At 43.4% G+C, this 15,799-nt stretch overlaps 1 protein-coding gene across 5 annotated transcripts in view; it reads right to left on the reverse strand.

The window, feature by feature from the left end:
• Positions 1–480: 480 nt before the first annotated feature.
• ARL6IP4 (ADP ribosylation factor like GTPase 6 interacting protein 4) overlaps positions 481–15,799 on the reverse strand; it is a 432,826-nt gene continuing 417,507 nt past the window's right edge. For all 5 annotated transcript variants that reach the window (XM_044067919.1, XM_044067920.1, XM_044067924.1 and 2 more), the window contains 2 exons: positions 5,278–5,347; positions 481–783 (listed from right to left, as the gene is read on the reverse strand). In XM_044067919.1, the coding sequence (XP_043923854.1) occupies positions 730–783; positions 5,278–5,347 (124 nt within the window). In that variant the 3' untranslated portion in view covers positions 481–729. The remainder of the gene's footprint in view (positions 784–5,277; positions 5,348–15,799) is intronic.

Raw genomic sequence — 15,799 nt, forward strand, 5'->3', positions numbered from 1 at the left:
TGGACTAGCTCACAACACACGGTTCTGTCCAGATCTGACTGTTCTCACTCTGAGCTCTAAGCCTGGTTTCAAAACTGGAGTTTATATTTAGTAGTTTGTTACCCATAATGGTGGGCTGGTATAAGACTTATTTCAGTCACTACCTGCTCTGTAAAGCAACGAAGCACATATACATGTTTTAAAATCCCTTTTCCAGCCACCATCCAGGCTACAGGCAACGCAACAAAGAACCTTACTGAATGGCAGGTCCTTCTATATGACCCAGACCAAGTGACTACCTTGCTTTACTTACAAGTTTACGTACCTTGCCTAAGACCATCGTATAAAACATAAAGCATATTCAGAAAAGAAAGGAAAACAGTCATAGAGCAAACAGGAAGTCTACGTACTTTTAACTTCCAAATTATAAAAGCAGAAAGGCATTTCTCTATAATTTTTTGCAATTGCTTTGTTTACCATTCTAATGTCCACAGTGACATATTTTCGCATAAAACAAAGATGTTTACTATGTTACAGATCAAATTTTCACTTTAAGTGCAACGCACAGATATGGCTTAAAATGCAAGTCAGAACAATTTACAGTACTCTTCGGTCTTCTAACACAGCAGACAAAAATGCAGGCAACTGATGTTGCTAGGTTGTGAGTATATACAACTCATGTCAACAAAGTAAGAAGAAATCCAGTCTCCCCATATTATACTCAGGAATGCAGAGTCACCCACAGTGCCCTTAATGAAGGCCAAGTCTTGCCTGGAAGGAAAGCCCATCTCCCAAAGTTGCTTGCTGTAAAAAGAAAATGCAATAAATTTAGTTTATGCATAAGAATATTTACTCAATTTTAATTTTATTACATTACACAGTACTATTTTGTATTACTCTCGCATGTACACTGCTAATTCGTGCCCTATCCTGCCTCGTCATATCATAGCAGAAGGAGGCCATTAGCCTGTCTGGTCTGCCCACTGCAGGACATAACCCAGGGCAACTGCACCTCCCCCTTCTTAGTCCGAGTGCCCCATACTTTTTCTTAAACGCCACAACTGTCTTAACTTCCAATACCCATTCAGGCAGCTCATTCCACCGTCCACCATGCTGTCATTCAGTAAATACATTGTAATGACCAAGCTGAGAGAGGTCACATTCCCTTAGCCTCTACAAATGCAACATTCATTCCTTCCTTCCTTCCCCATTACTGTTCTGCTTGTTTTTTATTATGTATGCTCTGTAGAAGGGGAGGGGTTTCCCCACGTGCAAGACTTTAAAAGTTCACTTACAAAGACTTCACAGTAGGCCACTGCTGTGTTCCTACTCCTGGACTCTATGTCCCCTGATATATACACCAACAACTGGTCAGCTCTTACTACCCATGACGTAACAGTGACCTAGTGCTTCGGGCTTTCAGTGATGATAACTCAAATTCTTTTCCTGCTCTTGCTTTTTAAAGTTGATCACTCAAGTACATATAACACTCCTAGGTTACTTTTACCAACCCAAACGGGCCGAAAACATAGATGCCACTTCTGAGGCCACTCCTCTAAACCCTTCAAGTCCCAAATGAGGCTCATGTACCTTTCAGATACTATCCCAAACGTATGGTCTTCTGCAACAAACCTTTCATGTTAAATGTAATGTGAGTGATAAATGCATTTAAACAAAGCTGCATCCTGCAGCAAGCACTGTGGGGTCCCCTTCACTTCTTTCAACACTGGAAGCTGATACCCTCACTAATACCTTTATGCACTCTGCTTTCACACCATTTTCTCCACTCAGCAACAGTTCTCTGCCTTGTTTCTACCTTACTTAAATTCTATAAGAAACCTGTAGTGCAGGGCCAAATCTAAGGCTATACTGAAGTCCAGCCAAAGCCAGTCCACCTCCATAGTAACCCAGTAGAAAGCTGGATCAGGCAGTCAGAAAGGATGTATACGTCGTAAATCTTACAGCTCATTCTGCACCAGGAACTTTGTGACCTTGATTTCAGGACCACCTCTGACCTCCTGACCTGTAGTTTCCTGGATGCTCTTGTGCCACTTCTGCAGATCAGCACTATGACCACCATTTACTTCTAGTACCCTGGAAACACATTCTAAGGCACCTGCTACAGAACTCTGTCACACGCCACTGTTTACTTCTAGTACCCTGGAAACACATTCTGTCTAAGGCACCTGCTACAGTCTGTCACACGCCACTGTTTACTTCTAGTACCCTGGAAACACATTCTGTCTAAGGCACCTGCTACAGAACTCTGTCACACTCCACTGTTTACTACTAGTACCCTGGAAACACATTCTAAGGCACCTGCTACAGAACTCTGTCACACTCCACTGTTTACTTCTAGTACTCTGGAAACACATTCTAAGGCACCTGCTACAGAACTCTGTCACGCGCCACTGTTTACTTCTAGTACCGTGGAAACACATTCTGTCTAAGGCACCTGCTACAGAACTCTGTCACACGCCACTGTTTACTTCTAGTACCCTGGAAACACATTCTAAGGCACCTGCTACAGAACTCTGTCACATTCCACTGTTTACTTCTAGTACCCTGGAAACACATTCTCTCTAAGGCACCTGCTACAGAACTCTGTCACACTCCACTGTTTACTTCTAGTACCCTGGAAACACATTCTAAGGCACCTGCAACAGGACTCTGTCACATGCCACTGTTTACTTCTAGTACCCTCGAAACACATTCTGTCTAAGGCACCTGCTACAGAACTCTGTCACACGCCACTGTTTACTTCTAGTACCCTGGAAACACAGTCTCTCTAAGGCACCTGCTACAGAACTCTGTCACACTCCACTGTTTACTTCTAATACCCTGGAAACACATTCTAAGGCACCTGCTACAGGACTCTGTCACACGCCACTGTTTACTTCTAGTACCGTCGAAACACATTCTGTCTAAGGCACCTGCTACAGAACTCTGTCACACGCCACTGTTTACTTCTAGTACCCTGGAAGCACATTCTGTCTAAGGCACCTGCTACAGAACTCTGTCACACTCCACTGTTTACTTCTAGTACCCTGGAAACACATTCTAAGGCACCTGCTACAGAACTCTGTCACACTTTCAGTTCTTCCTGTTTCATACCATCCATTAATGTCCCTATTACCGTCTTCTCTTCATTGGCCTTTATCATCTCATCTGTTCAGCAGTTATCCTCTTCTGTCCTGTTCTCCTTCCTGCTGATGAACAAAGACAAGACACAATCATTTAATATCCTTGCCTCTTCTCTAGCCCCACTATATTTTAACCTCCCAAACTCAATTTGCCTGTAACCTATCAGTCTTAGGTTCATGGAATAAGGAGCCTACGCTAAATTCCCAACTGCCCCATACAATTACACCATAGCTCTGCTTGGTTAAGTGACTTGCTCTAGGTCACACTGCAGATAAACGAAGGTGAAAGGATTCAAACACAGTAACCTGGCATAGGAAGAAACTCATCAACAAGTCAGAACTTTAGTCTCCGTGCTAGATGCCACATGCCTTTTCATTCTTTATCCCACATACTTAAAGATGGTTAGTTTTCATCTATTTAAGCTTGTTACTAGCCTTTTTTGCATTCTCCCTTGGACTTCTTTACTCAGTCTGTTGTCTTGTGTCCCCAGTTGCTCATCTCCCAATTCCCTCAATTTTTCCTTGTCCTGCATGCCCCATTCTTCAGACATTCATTTCTTTCAGACTTACAATGACTTTGCAGCAGAACATCTCCTACTAGTCAGTCTGACCTGGATCATTCAAGTGACAGGAAGACGACCCCCAACAACCCTAGTGACATGACACAGAAGCATTGAGTTTTCCCATACAGGATTACAATTTCTCAAGTTCTTCTTCTTCTTCTGGCTTTTCCCAGTTAGGGGTCGCCACAGCAGCCATCCGCTCATGATTTGCAGTAGAGTTTAAGTGTCGAGTTGCCAGCCCGGCCCCCAATCTTCCACAGAAGGCACACCTACGGCCAATTTAGAGTGTCCAATCCACCTACAGCATGTCCTTGGGATGTGGGAGGAAACCGGAGCACCCGGAGGAAACCCACGCAACCACAGGGAGGACATGCAGACTCCACACAGAAGGCACCCCAGCCGAGGATTGAACCGGAAAACCTCTTGCTGTGAGGTGACAATGCTAACCGCTGCACCGCCATCTCCGCCCAAAGTATTCCTCCTTATTATATTTACATAAGGACATCAGAGCCATCAGTACTTTTAGACACACCTACCACTCCTCCTTATTATATTTACAAAAGGACCTCAGAGCCATCAGTACTTTTAGACACACCCACCACTCCTCCTTATTATATTTACATAAGGACCTCAGAGCCATCAGTACTTTTACACACACCCACCGCTCCTCCTTATTATATTTACATAAGTACATCAGAGCCATCAGTACTTTTAGACACACCTACCACTCCTCCTTATTATATTTACATAAGGACCTCAGAGCCATCAGTACTTTTAGACACACCCACCACTCCTCCTTATTATATTTACATAAAGACCTCAAAGCCATCAGTACTTTTGGACACACCCACCAGTACTCCTTATTATATTTACAAAAGGATATCAGAGCCATCAGTACTTTTAGACACACCTACCACTTCTCCTTATTATATTTACAAAAGGACCTCAGAGCCATCAGTACTTTTAGACACACCCACCACTCCTCCTTATTATATCTACATAAGGACCTCAGAGCCATCAGTACTTTTAGACACACCCACCACTCCTCCTTATTATATCTACATAAGGACCTCAAAGCCATCAGTACTTTTAGACACACCCACCACTCCTCCTTATTATATCTACATAAGGACATCAGAGCCATTATTACTTTTAGACACACCCACCACTCCTCATTATATTTACAAAAGGACATCAGAGCCATCAGTACTTTTAGACACACCCACCACTCCTCGTTATATTTACAAAAGGACATCAGAGCCATCAGTACTTTTAGACACACCCATTACTCCTCCTTATTATATTTACATAAGGACATCAGAGCCATCAGTACTTTTAGACTGACCCACCACAATGAACTGCTATGTGAATGTCAGTCTACATTGCCCTGAGATTACAGTGTATTCCTAGGTGCCTCATACAGTTTTCTTTATTCATCATTTCTGCTACTAGTGTAATCAAACCAACACTGAGAGCTGTTACTGAATATTGTCACACAGTGTCATGAAATCCACCTGATAAATGCACATCTGGAATACAAAATAACTACCACATCTGAAAAAACAGACAAACAGAAAAAGCTGAAGTTTTACCTTGTTTATTTCTCTGTGTCTCTCTTTGCTGACAATTTCCTCAAGAATTTCACCATCGCCCTTTACAAGCCTGAAATAAGACATAAAGTAAGTTGTACAAGCATTGCTTAAACAGACTGAGTTGGAGCAAAAGGAAAACCATTTTATTTTTTGTGTAAACAACAAAGTCTGTAGAGATATTTGTCATGGATAACCCTTTTTCTGTAACTGTACCTCTGTATAAGTTGGCATCATCAGGAGTCCTGAAAAAACAGCGCCTATAAAACACACTTTATACACACTTGAACCACACACACAATCTTCATATCACTTTTTCTCACACCTCACAACAGCTCACTAGTGCCTTCTTTAACGTGAATGAATGAAGTTCACTTTCAGTCCTCCTTATCTAATCTAAAAGCCAAGATACTAACTACGGTCAATTAAAATTAAAAAAAACACTGTCAGGAAGTGAAATGGATGGTAATGGTATCAAATCTAGAATTCCAAGTGCTGTTCAGTAACTAAGGAAAAGTACAGTTTTGTACCTACCATAAATGTAGATGTTCGAAGATCCACATTGCTGCAGTCCTTACACTAGGGTAGTCCGCTGTCCTCGGTCGGCCCGAATATCAAAGCATAAGGCTGACGTCGGTCAAGGCGCCTAAGACTGACATCAGGACGTCAGGGTACAAATGCGCATGACCGACGTCATATCCTCAGTCTTTTCTTGCCCCAGATGTCAGAAGACCCTAAACAGAAAGGTCAAAACCAAAAGACAGCAAAAAACAACCAACCACCCTTGCACTAATCATATGAACAATATATATATACAATATGTACAATATTTACAACCCAAACCACACAACCGCCTCTAACAACAGAGGGGAAGGAGGGAGGGTAAATTGGACTGCAGCAATGTGGATCTTCGAACATCTACATTTATGGTAGGTACAAAACTGTACTATGTTCTTCATCTCACATTGCTGCAGTCCTTACACTTGGGTAGAATCCCAAAGCAGAGGTAAGGGAGGATGGCAAAACTATAAAGTAGTAGGAGCTGCCAAAATGCCCTGTAAAATAGCAGTGGCAAACCCAGCCCTAGATTTAGAGTAAAGTGGAAGGTGGTAATGCTTAGAGAAAGTATGCACTGAACTCCAAGTAGCTGCCTCCAAAATATCTTTAGTTGCCACCCCCCTTAAAAAAGCTGTAGATGTGGCAGTAGCTCTAGTGGAATGAGGCCTAATCCCAGCTGGAACTTTCTTACCATGATGGGAATAACAGAAAGCAATACAAAACCCAATCCACTTAGAAATAGTTTGTTTTGACACAGGTTTGCCCTGAGAACCCAAAGCAAAAGAAACAAACAACTGCTGAGACTGCCTGAACCCTTTAGTTCTGCTCAAATAGTATCGCAACTGCCTGTGTATATCCAAGGTGTGCAAAATCTTTTCCCCTTTATTTTGGGGGTTTGCATAAAAAGTAGGCAAATGAATAGTTTGGTTTAAAGCCACACTAGAAACCACCTTAGGCATAAAGGAAGGATTAGTACGTAAAGATACCCTATCCTTATGGAAAATTAAGAAAGGCTCAACTGCCATAAGGGCCTGTAATTCAGAAACCCTTCTCGCAGAGGTAATGGCCAACAAAAAAGCAGTCTTCCATGATAAATATTTCAACTCGGCAGTAGCTGCAGGCTCAAAAGGTTGTAGAGTGAGTTTCTCCAACACAAAATTGAGATCCCAAGCAGGAGTAGGAGCTCTACGTGGGGTCTTATATTCTTTGCCCCTCTAAGGAATTGCTTAAACAAAGGATGAGAAAACAATGGTGGATCACAGTCATAGTGAGCAGAAATTGCTGCAGCATGAATCTTAATAGAAGAGAAGGACAACCCTTTGTCCAGTAACTCAGCAAGATATTGAAGAGCCACACTTAAATTAGGCTTAGCAACATCAAATTCCTTTGCTGCACTCCAAAATAAAAATCTCTTCCATTTATCTGCGTATACTTTCCTTGTACTAGGCCTTCTGGCCTCCAAAATAACATTCAAAACTTGCTGCGGAAGCTGAGACCCTCCAGGGTTTAAAACAGAATATGCCAGGCTGTTAGGTGAAGAGAGTGAAGTTTGACATTGAGTAAATGACTGTTCTCTTGAGACAGCAGGTGTGGAATCGAAGGCAAAGGCCATGGAGGCTCCCGAACCAGACTTTTCAGTAATGGGTACCAGTGCTGTCGAGGCCAATCTGGAGCTATTAGAATCATCTTCGGCTTGTCCTGTCTGACCTTTAGGAGTACCTTTGGGAGGAGAGGCAGAGGTGGAAAGGCATACACATGAAGATTGCTCCAAATGAAAGAAAGAGCATCCACTTTCCAAGCTGTGGGATGAAACCTTTTTGTGCAAAACTTTGGCAGCTGATGGTTTAGTGGAGAAGCGAACAGATCTATGTCTGGAGTTCCCCATGACACTGTCAATTTCTGAAATACATGAGGATCCAATTTCCACTCGTGGGGATCCATAATCCGTCTGCTCAACACATCTGCTAAGGAGTTCTGTGCTCCCGGCAGAAACCTTGCCTGAAGATTGAGTTGTAAACTGAGAGCAGTCTCCCACAAAATCATTGCTTGCCTGCATAGAGGATAAGAATGTGTTCCCCCTTGCTTGTTGATGTACCACATGACAGTTGTGTTGTCTGTTAGAACCAACACCTGCCCTGGAAGAAGTAAATCCTTGAAAGCTATTAATGCAAATTGGACTGCTAACATCTCCTTCAAGTTGATATGTAGATGTTGTAGTCTGGCAGGCCACGTGTCTTGTATCCACTTTCCATTTAGATGAGCTCCCCAAGCTTTGTCTGAGGCATCTGTCGTTAGATTCTGACTCGCCTCTGGCCGGGTCACAGAGAGTCCCTTGTTTAGGTGACATTCCTGAGCCCACCACAAAAATTCCTTTTGAATGCAAGGTATTATCTGAATGACAGTGTCCATATCTTGGCAGTGCTGAGTTCATACATTTTTGAGATACCATTGTAGCTTCCTCATATGTAGTTTGGCATTGGGAAGCACCAGAATACAAGATGCCATGAACCCCAAGGCTTGAAGGACTGTCCTTGCAGTCAGCCTGGACAGATGAGACAATTGATGGAAGTAAAGTGAAAGATTATTTTGTTTGTCCAGGGTCAAAAAGGCCATCTGGGATGCTGTATTCAGTCTCACACCCAGAAAGCACATGTCTTGAGAGGGTACTAGACTGGACTTTATTTCGTTCACAGAATACCCCAGGCATCTTAGCACTGCTATCACATATTGCAAATGATGAAGAAGCTCGTCCCTTCCTTTGGCCAGAATCAGGCAATCGTCCAAATAAGGATAGATCTGTATTCCTTTTAGCCTGAAGAAAGCTATCACTGGAGCCAGAACCTTTGTGAACACTCTGGGCAGTAGATAAGCCAAAGGGCAATGCAGAGAACTGATAATGAGAAGTCCCAGCTCGCAAACGCAGATACTTCCTGCAACTTAGCCTGATAGGAACATGAAGGTAAGCTTCCTTGAGATCCAGAGTCACCATCCAGTGATCTTTGCCCAGCAGAGGTAAAAGCTGTTGTAACGTCAACATTTTGAACTTGGGAATGTCCAGATAAGTGTTGAGGATAGACAAATCCAAAATTGGTCTCCACGTGTTCCCCTTCTTTGGTACTAGGAACAGGCGTGAATAAAATCCCAGGCCTACTTCTGGCAGAGGGACCGGCTGTACGGCCCCTATTTGCAGCAGCAGAGAAATTTGTTTGCGAGCCTCTATTCTTTGCTGAGGAGGAACGTCTGGCATGCCCTTGAAAGGAGGCAATGTATGGAAATAAAACCTGTAACCTTGGTGTATAATATCCAATACCCATTTGTCCTGGGTAATCAAATTCCAATTTTCTTTGAAGAGTGCCAACCTTCCTCCCAAAGGTGCTGCCAGACAAGAAGGCTCTGGCAGCTGAAAAGGTAGGTCATTGGGCCTGTTTACGAAAGGACTGGCCCCTGCCCTCACCCGAAGACTGTGCAGGTGAACTTCCTGTTCTAGGTCTGAAAGAGCCCTGAGCTCTACCCCTACCACGTCTAGTTCTTCCCCTAGACTGTGAATCATAAGAAGGGTACGTCCACCCCTTAGCAGGCCAATTCCTACTAAACTTCGGAGGCTGAACTTGCAAAAAATCTTTAACAGTCTGCATAGACTTAGCCTTGTCTTCCATTTTCTTTAAAACTGCCTCCACAGGTGAACCAAACAATACATCAGACTGTAAAGGAGCATCTAAAATCCTTGTTTTAACATGGTCAGATAAATTCTGATCCCTCAGCCAGGCGTGCCTGCGAAGAACTGACCCAGTGGCAGCCACCCTAGATGAGGCCTGTACAGCATCAAATCCACATTGCAAAGAATGCTTACCCACCTGTTCAGAAACATGTACCAAATCTTGCAATTCTTTACACTCAATGCCTTCCGCCAGAGCATCTACCTTAGACTTCAATTGAGAAAGAAGATAGTTTTGATATTTCAACATGTGAAACTGGCAATTCAAAGCCCTCATAGCTAAGGTGGAAGAAGTATAGACTTTCTTTCCCCATCTATCCAAAGCTCTGGCCTCTTTATCTGGAGGAACCGGATTTTTTACCACAGTGGCCTTGACACCCTTAGGTCCCTGACTAACTGTTTCTGGGTCTGCCCTAGGACTCTTATACAGATATTTATGAGCTTCAGGCACCCTGTAATACCTGTCCGGCTTAACAGGAGCAGGAGGCAAAGAATCAGGATTAAGTGAAGCCTCCGCAAACACATCTTCCACAACATCCAGAACAGGAGGAATAGCCAAAGGCCTATGCTGGGGTAAAAGCAAAAATTCCTAAGCCTTTTCCTGGAATCAGAGAAGTCCTGACCTTCCCACTTAAAATGTTCCCTCATAGAATGAAGAGTCTCTGAAAAAGAAAAATCCTCTGGAGGAGAAGCAGAAGGAGTAGAATCATCCACATCAGAATCAGAATAAGGAGAATACTCCTGCAAGTCTTCAGCCGAAGACTCTGAAACATCCGAAACCTGCTCAAAACTCCCCAACTCTGGTTCCACCCTAGGCCTCTTATCAGGAGGGGGCAAAGAACCTCTAATCAAAGTAATTAAATCTTCTGCCATTTTGAACGTGTGCTTCTTGGGCACAGATCCTGAAGAACTAGGAGTGACACCAACAGACGCTAAACCTGGCCTGCCTCTGGGAGAAGCCTTGGAAACAGAAGGAGAGGGCCTAACCACCCTAGGAAGGGAGGGGAGTACAGTAACCTGAGAAGCCCCTTCAGCCTGACCTGCCTCCTGAGAGGCCACATCCTGCAATATCAAAGTCTCCCCCTGGGACTCCAGAGAAGCCTCCGGTAGAACCACCGGTTCCACCGACGCCTCCAAAGAACCGGCGTCCGGTACGGACGACTCTTCTTGCCTGGGTTTAGCTGCTTTGTCTTTGCGCTTCTTCGAAGAAGCGGGCGTCGGAGCATCCGACGGCATAATGTAATTGCACCGCTTCCCGAAGACCAACCTGGCACAATCTAACCTCCGCTTAATAGTGCGATTATTAAACCTAGCACAAAAGCGACACCCAACAACGTCGTGCTCAGGCCCCAAACAAGGAATACACAAAGTATGATAATCTCTATGCGGTATCTGCTTCCCACAAGAAATACAGTTATTCACTTTTTCTGACATCCGGTAAACCACTGAGGCAAGAAAAAACTAAAATATTCCCCAACGGGGTACTTAGCCAACTATTCCCCAACGGGGTACTTAGCCAACTTTGACTCGGTCTGAAACTCCGAATTCGAAAAATTTCAGAACGCCGAACGGCACTTGCAACGCTGCTTCTGCATCGGACCATGCGGCAAAAAAGACTGAGGATATGACGTCGGTCATGCGCATTTGTACCCTGACGTCCTGATGTCAGTCTTAGGCGCCTTGACCGACGTCAGCCTTATGCTTTGATATTTGGGCCGACCGAGGACAGCGGACTACCCTAGTGTAAGGACTGCAGCAATGTGAGATGAAGAACATCTGTCAAGTCTTGTGACCGAGCAGTGCCTCAAAACAGCATGTGTGAGAACTGTAGAACAGACAGGCGACTGAGCCAGGTATGGTAATAAGGTACATAAGGAAAGCTGGTGGTGGACTGCAGAGGTCCAGCAAGTCATCATAAGAAAGAAGTGGGTTGCAATAGCAAAAAAAAAAAAGACATCAGAAGCACTCTTAGCTTCTGGAAAGTGACTCAGTAGATGGCACACAGAAACTATATTGAGTTGCATGGCACAGACAAAAGCTGATTTGGTCAGTCCTGAAGTGGTTTGAAGTCCCAGAAACATTGGTAGAATTAGTGCAAGCTATGTAAAGGACCCAATGACTCAAGTACAAACAATGATTGATCTCATAGAGGGCCCAGTGGGAGTGGGTGTGGATCAGGGTTGATCTCTGAGCCCAGTGCTGTTCATACTGGTGATGGACTATATTAGCAAACAAGCTGGAGAGGACAGATCAACAAATTTGCTGTATGCAGACGATGTGGCATTCCAGGCAGACTCTAAGCAAAAACTTCATCAAGGATAGGGGGATGAAATGCAAAACTGAAGGTATATGGAATAAAACAAAGTACAGACAAGACAGCCGTAATTGTAGCAAATGGGGGAATCAGATGAAGCTGAGAATCGAGACAGAATTGAGACAGAAGGGAAAATAATCGAACAGGTCAACACCTTCAAGTATCTGGGAGAGGTGGTTGAGAAGAGGAGAAGGGAAGTCTGAATGAGGTGGTCAAAGTTAGAATCAGAGGGATTGCAACCAACTGGCACAGAGTGTCAGGTGTGTATGACAGAAGAATGTCAAAGAAGGTGAAAAGGAAGGTGTACACAACAGTGGTGTGACCAGTACTACTGTATGGTACAGAACCCTGGACAATAAAGGCAAAGCAGTTGAAGAAGCAAAAGGGGATGGAGATGAAGTGACTGAGAAGGCTGGTGATGCTCACTGCGGGACAGACAAAGAAATGAGGACATAAGAGCAGAAGCTAATGTAGCTCCAATTGCAGAGAAAGTCAAAGAGAACAGATTACAATGGTTTGGGCATGTGTAGAAAAGCAAAAGAGAAGCTGTTGAAGACGACTTGGGACAGACAGGAAGAAGGCAAGAGGAAACAAGGGCATCCAGCAAATGGGTGGATTCATTGTGTCAGAGAAGACCTGTGACAGTCAGGTATGAGCGGTGAAGAAGCCAGGAAAGTGGCATTAAATAGAGACAGATGACAACAACTAACAACACTCTCACCTTACATAGAAAACGGGAAAAAAGGGGTTGATGATGATGATTGTAACTGGGCAGTACAGACAAAGAATATCAGCAATAAAGAGACGGATTCGTAAAGTCATTAGGGTAAGCACTATTAGAACTGCATGAAGACGTCTAGCCACATAACTGTAGCCGACTGTGCTTTTTAAATGTTAAAACCATGAGAATTTAACACTGCCATGAGGCAGGATCCATTTAAATGTGCCATGTTTTTTTTTTTTGGGGGGGGGGGGGCTACTGTCAATTAATTTCAAGAAATTTATGAAACTCTTATTTTATTTAACTCATAACAAGTGGACAGTGGTCTCACTTTCGATAACCACATCGCCACAACAGTCAGGAAATCCTTCTACGTGGCACACCTCATCACTAAGGGCTTTTCATCCAGAAAAAAGGAGGTCATTGTCCTACTGTACTCATCCCTCATTAGACCCATTATAGAGTACAATGCCCCATTTGGTATGTACCTCACAAGACATCTGCAACAGCTGGAAAGGCCACAGAAACACCTCACTAAAAGAATCACAGGCCTAAAGCAGATGCCATATGCTGACCGTCTAAAAAAACTCCAGTTATACCCTGTGGCATATCGTCTACTCAGAGGCGATCTCTGCTTAACATACAAGGCCATGTCAAACCCTGAGCTGTTGGACATGCTCCACTTAAAGAAATCCCAATCCCTCAGAGCCACACGCTCCAGGGATCTAAACCTTATCATCACAATGAACAAAACATGCTGGAGGGATAGGTTCCTGACCCAGAGACTCCCCATACTCTGGAATAGACTGCCCATACAGGTCAAGCAGAGCACCTCATTGGCCCTCTTCAAAAGGAACCTTGATGATTGGATGGGAGATAGGAAATTCACCCCGGGGATCATGTCAGTCACCCTGCTAGACAGGGGCCCAGAAAAGTAAATATTGTGGGGAAAAAATTTCCAGGGAATTGTTATGGCTAGGCTTGTATAGGCCTTAGGGCCGATAGCCTAGTACCAACCTATGAACCTATAAGTAAAACCTACTAGGTACAAGTGTTTCCTTTCCAAGGTAGCTAATACTTACAATCACAAAGCCTGCAACTGCAAAATGACAGAATTAAATTCAAGACTGAAGAATGAAGCTCCTTAGCAGTCCAAGGCCTTAACCATCTATGCCACACTGTCAGACACGTTACATAAAGCAAACTGAGCTTTGTACCAGCAGCAGGTAACAACCTCTCTTTATGAAACATTCTCTAGGTCAAATGATGATGTACATATCATGCAAAGATGCACAACACTCTAAACCTTCTCACAAAACAGACATGGCCCCCTGAAAGCATTAGTTCAGCAACTATTATGTCTTTTATCCAACACTTGGAAAGTTGTGGAATGGTGAATAACTAGCTTTTCAAAAAATGGCAAAAAAATTATTTTAACTATTTCAATTCCGCTTAAACCTTTTAGGTGCTCTTGTGACCTGTGCAGTGATGGGTCTATAATAGTTCATCGACAGCTTAGGTTGTCAAATCTGTAATGATCGATAACCAAGTGTTGAACTTGCAAAATCTCGAACAGCCATTTCAGTGAATTCTTTCCTTGGGAAAGAATTCAGTAGGTCGTCCGTGAACAAAATTAACTTTTCAACCTAAATAAAGTGGGGGGCTTCACCCCCACATCCCCCTAACTAAATATACCAACTCTGAGATCGCGCCACATTGCCAAAAGGACAAATCCCCGATAACGGCCAAGCAACTTCTTTCCCGAGGAAAGAATTTGCTGAAATGACCATTCGAGATTTTGCAAGTTCGATGCTTAGGTGTCGATCATTACAGATTCGACAACCTAAGCTGTCAATGTAGACCTGCAGTGATACCACATTGCACTTTTCTGCTCTGTTGCACTAGATTACATTCTGGGACCTTAGTTGTTCTGCACTTCTATTTCCACAAAAACAATTACTTGTAAAAGCTATCTGTTAGTATTTTAAATCCTACTGGGTCAAAGCCTTTTAATTTAATTCACAGTTGTGGCAGGACTGTGTACTACTGCCAAGTTTGAGCCTTAGTCATTTTTTACTGCATTTTTGTTTTCCCATAAGCAGTATTACTGGCAAATTTCTACACAGTCTGGTGCTTTAAACTGTAGCAGAAGGTCAATAGTACTGGAATTGTCTCTGCTGCAGTTTGTGCTTCAGTGCATTTATATTCTGCGTATCTTTACCTGCTTGCATTCTGCGCCTGCTCATCCCCACTAACACATTAAGTTAGTTTCTGAAACCGCTCCAACATTGCCTTTGATTGCTAGCCTCTGTAGCTATACTGCTCATTCCTTGAACATTTCCCAACCCCCACCCATTTGCTGCTGGTATTTTATTTGGCTGCGTCTCTGCCCTATACTCTTTATGATAATCTGATTTCCAAAGTCCCCCTCCCCCCTTTCACTTGTTGTCTGTTATATAAGCTATGTATGTGTTCTTCCCGCCCACTGTTTTCCACAGAACCATGATACCAGTGCCGACCCACCAAAGCAGTATTCCTCCGGAGAACCCTCCTTTACTACATAATGGCTCCTACACATTTTCCTGGAGCTCAGCAAACCTTGCAGTCCTAGCCTGTATTCCAGAAGCGTCTAACTTGCAATCACTGCTATCCAGGCAAAGTTGGGTACCCCTGATTGCTAAATCATGCTTAAGTTATTTTCAGTGATCGCTTTTGTAATACTGTGTGTGCATTTCACTGAATATTTTTGTAAAAAATGCTGTTCCTCTCACTTTTGCTGTCTTGAAATCGCCTTTAGCAAGGGATTTCCAGCTAGCTGTTTAAGTGGTTTGTTTAGCATTGCTGTTGTGGGTCTCTATACATTAAGAGGACTGCGGATTTATTCATCTTGTGCCAAGAGGTGTTTGCTGGTCTACTTGCTTTGGAAAATACACAAAAGGACTCACAGTATAGTCATTTTATAGGCCAGCTGGGTCATTATTTAGTTTTTTTGCTGCTATAAATTTTGTATGTTTGGATGGGTTAGCCATGCCTGTACTGCAGCAAACACCTAGAAAGCAAATTTTCTCTGTAGAACGATCCACAAAATTGTAACTGTTAATGCAGCAAAAAAGTGGAAATACCCTGTGCGCCAACACGCTTAAAGCAGCTATTTGGGCCTCAAGTGGCAATAACTGCAGATTTAGCAGAATTCAGTATTATGTAAACATTAAAGTTG

Source organism: Protopterus annectens, chromosome 3.part1, assembly GCF_019279795.1.
Source record: "Protopterus annectens isolate FY-2018-M chromosome 3.part1, PAN1.0, whole genome shotgun sequence".
Lineage (NCBI taxonomy): Eukaryota > Metazoa > Chordata > Ceratodontiformes > Protopteridae > Protopterus > Protopterus annectens.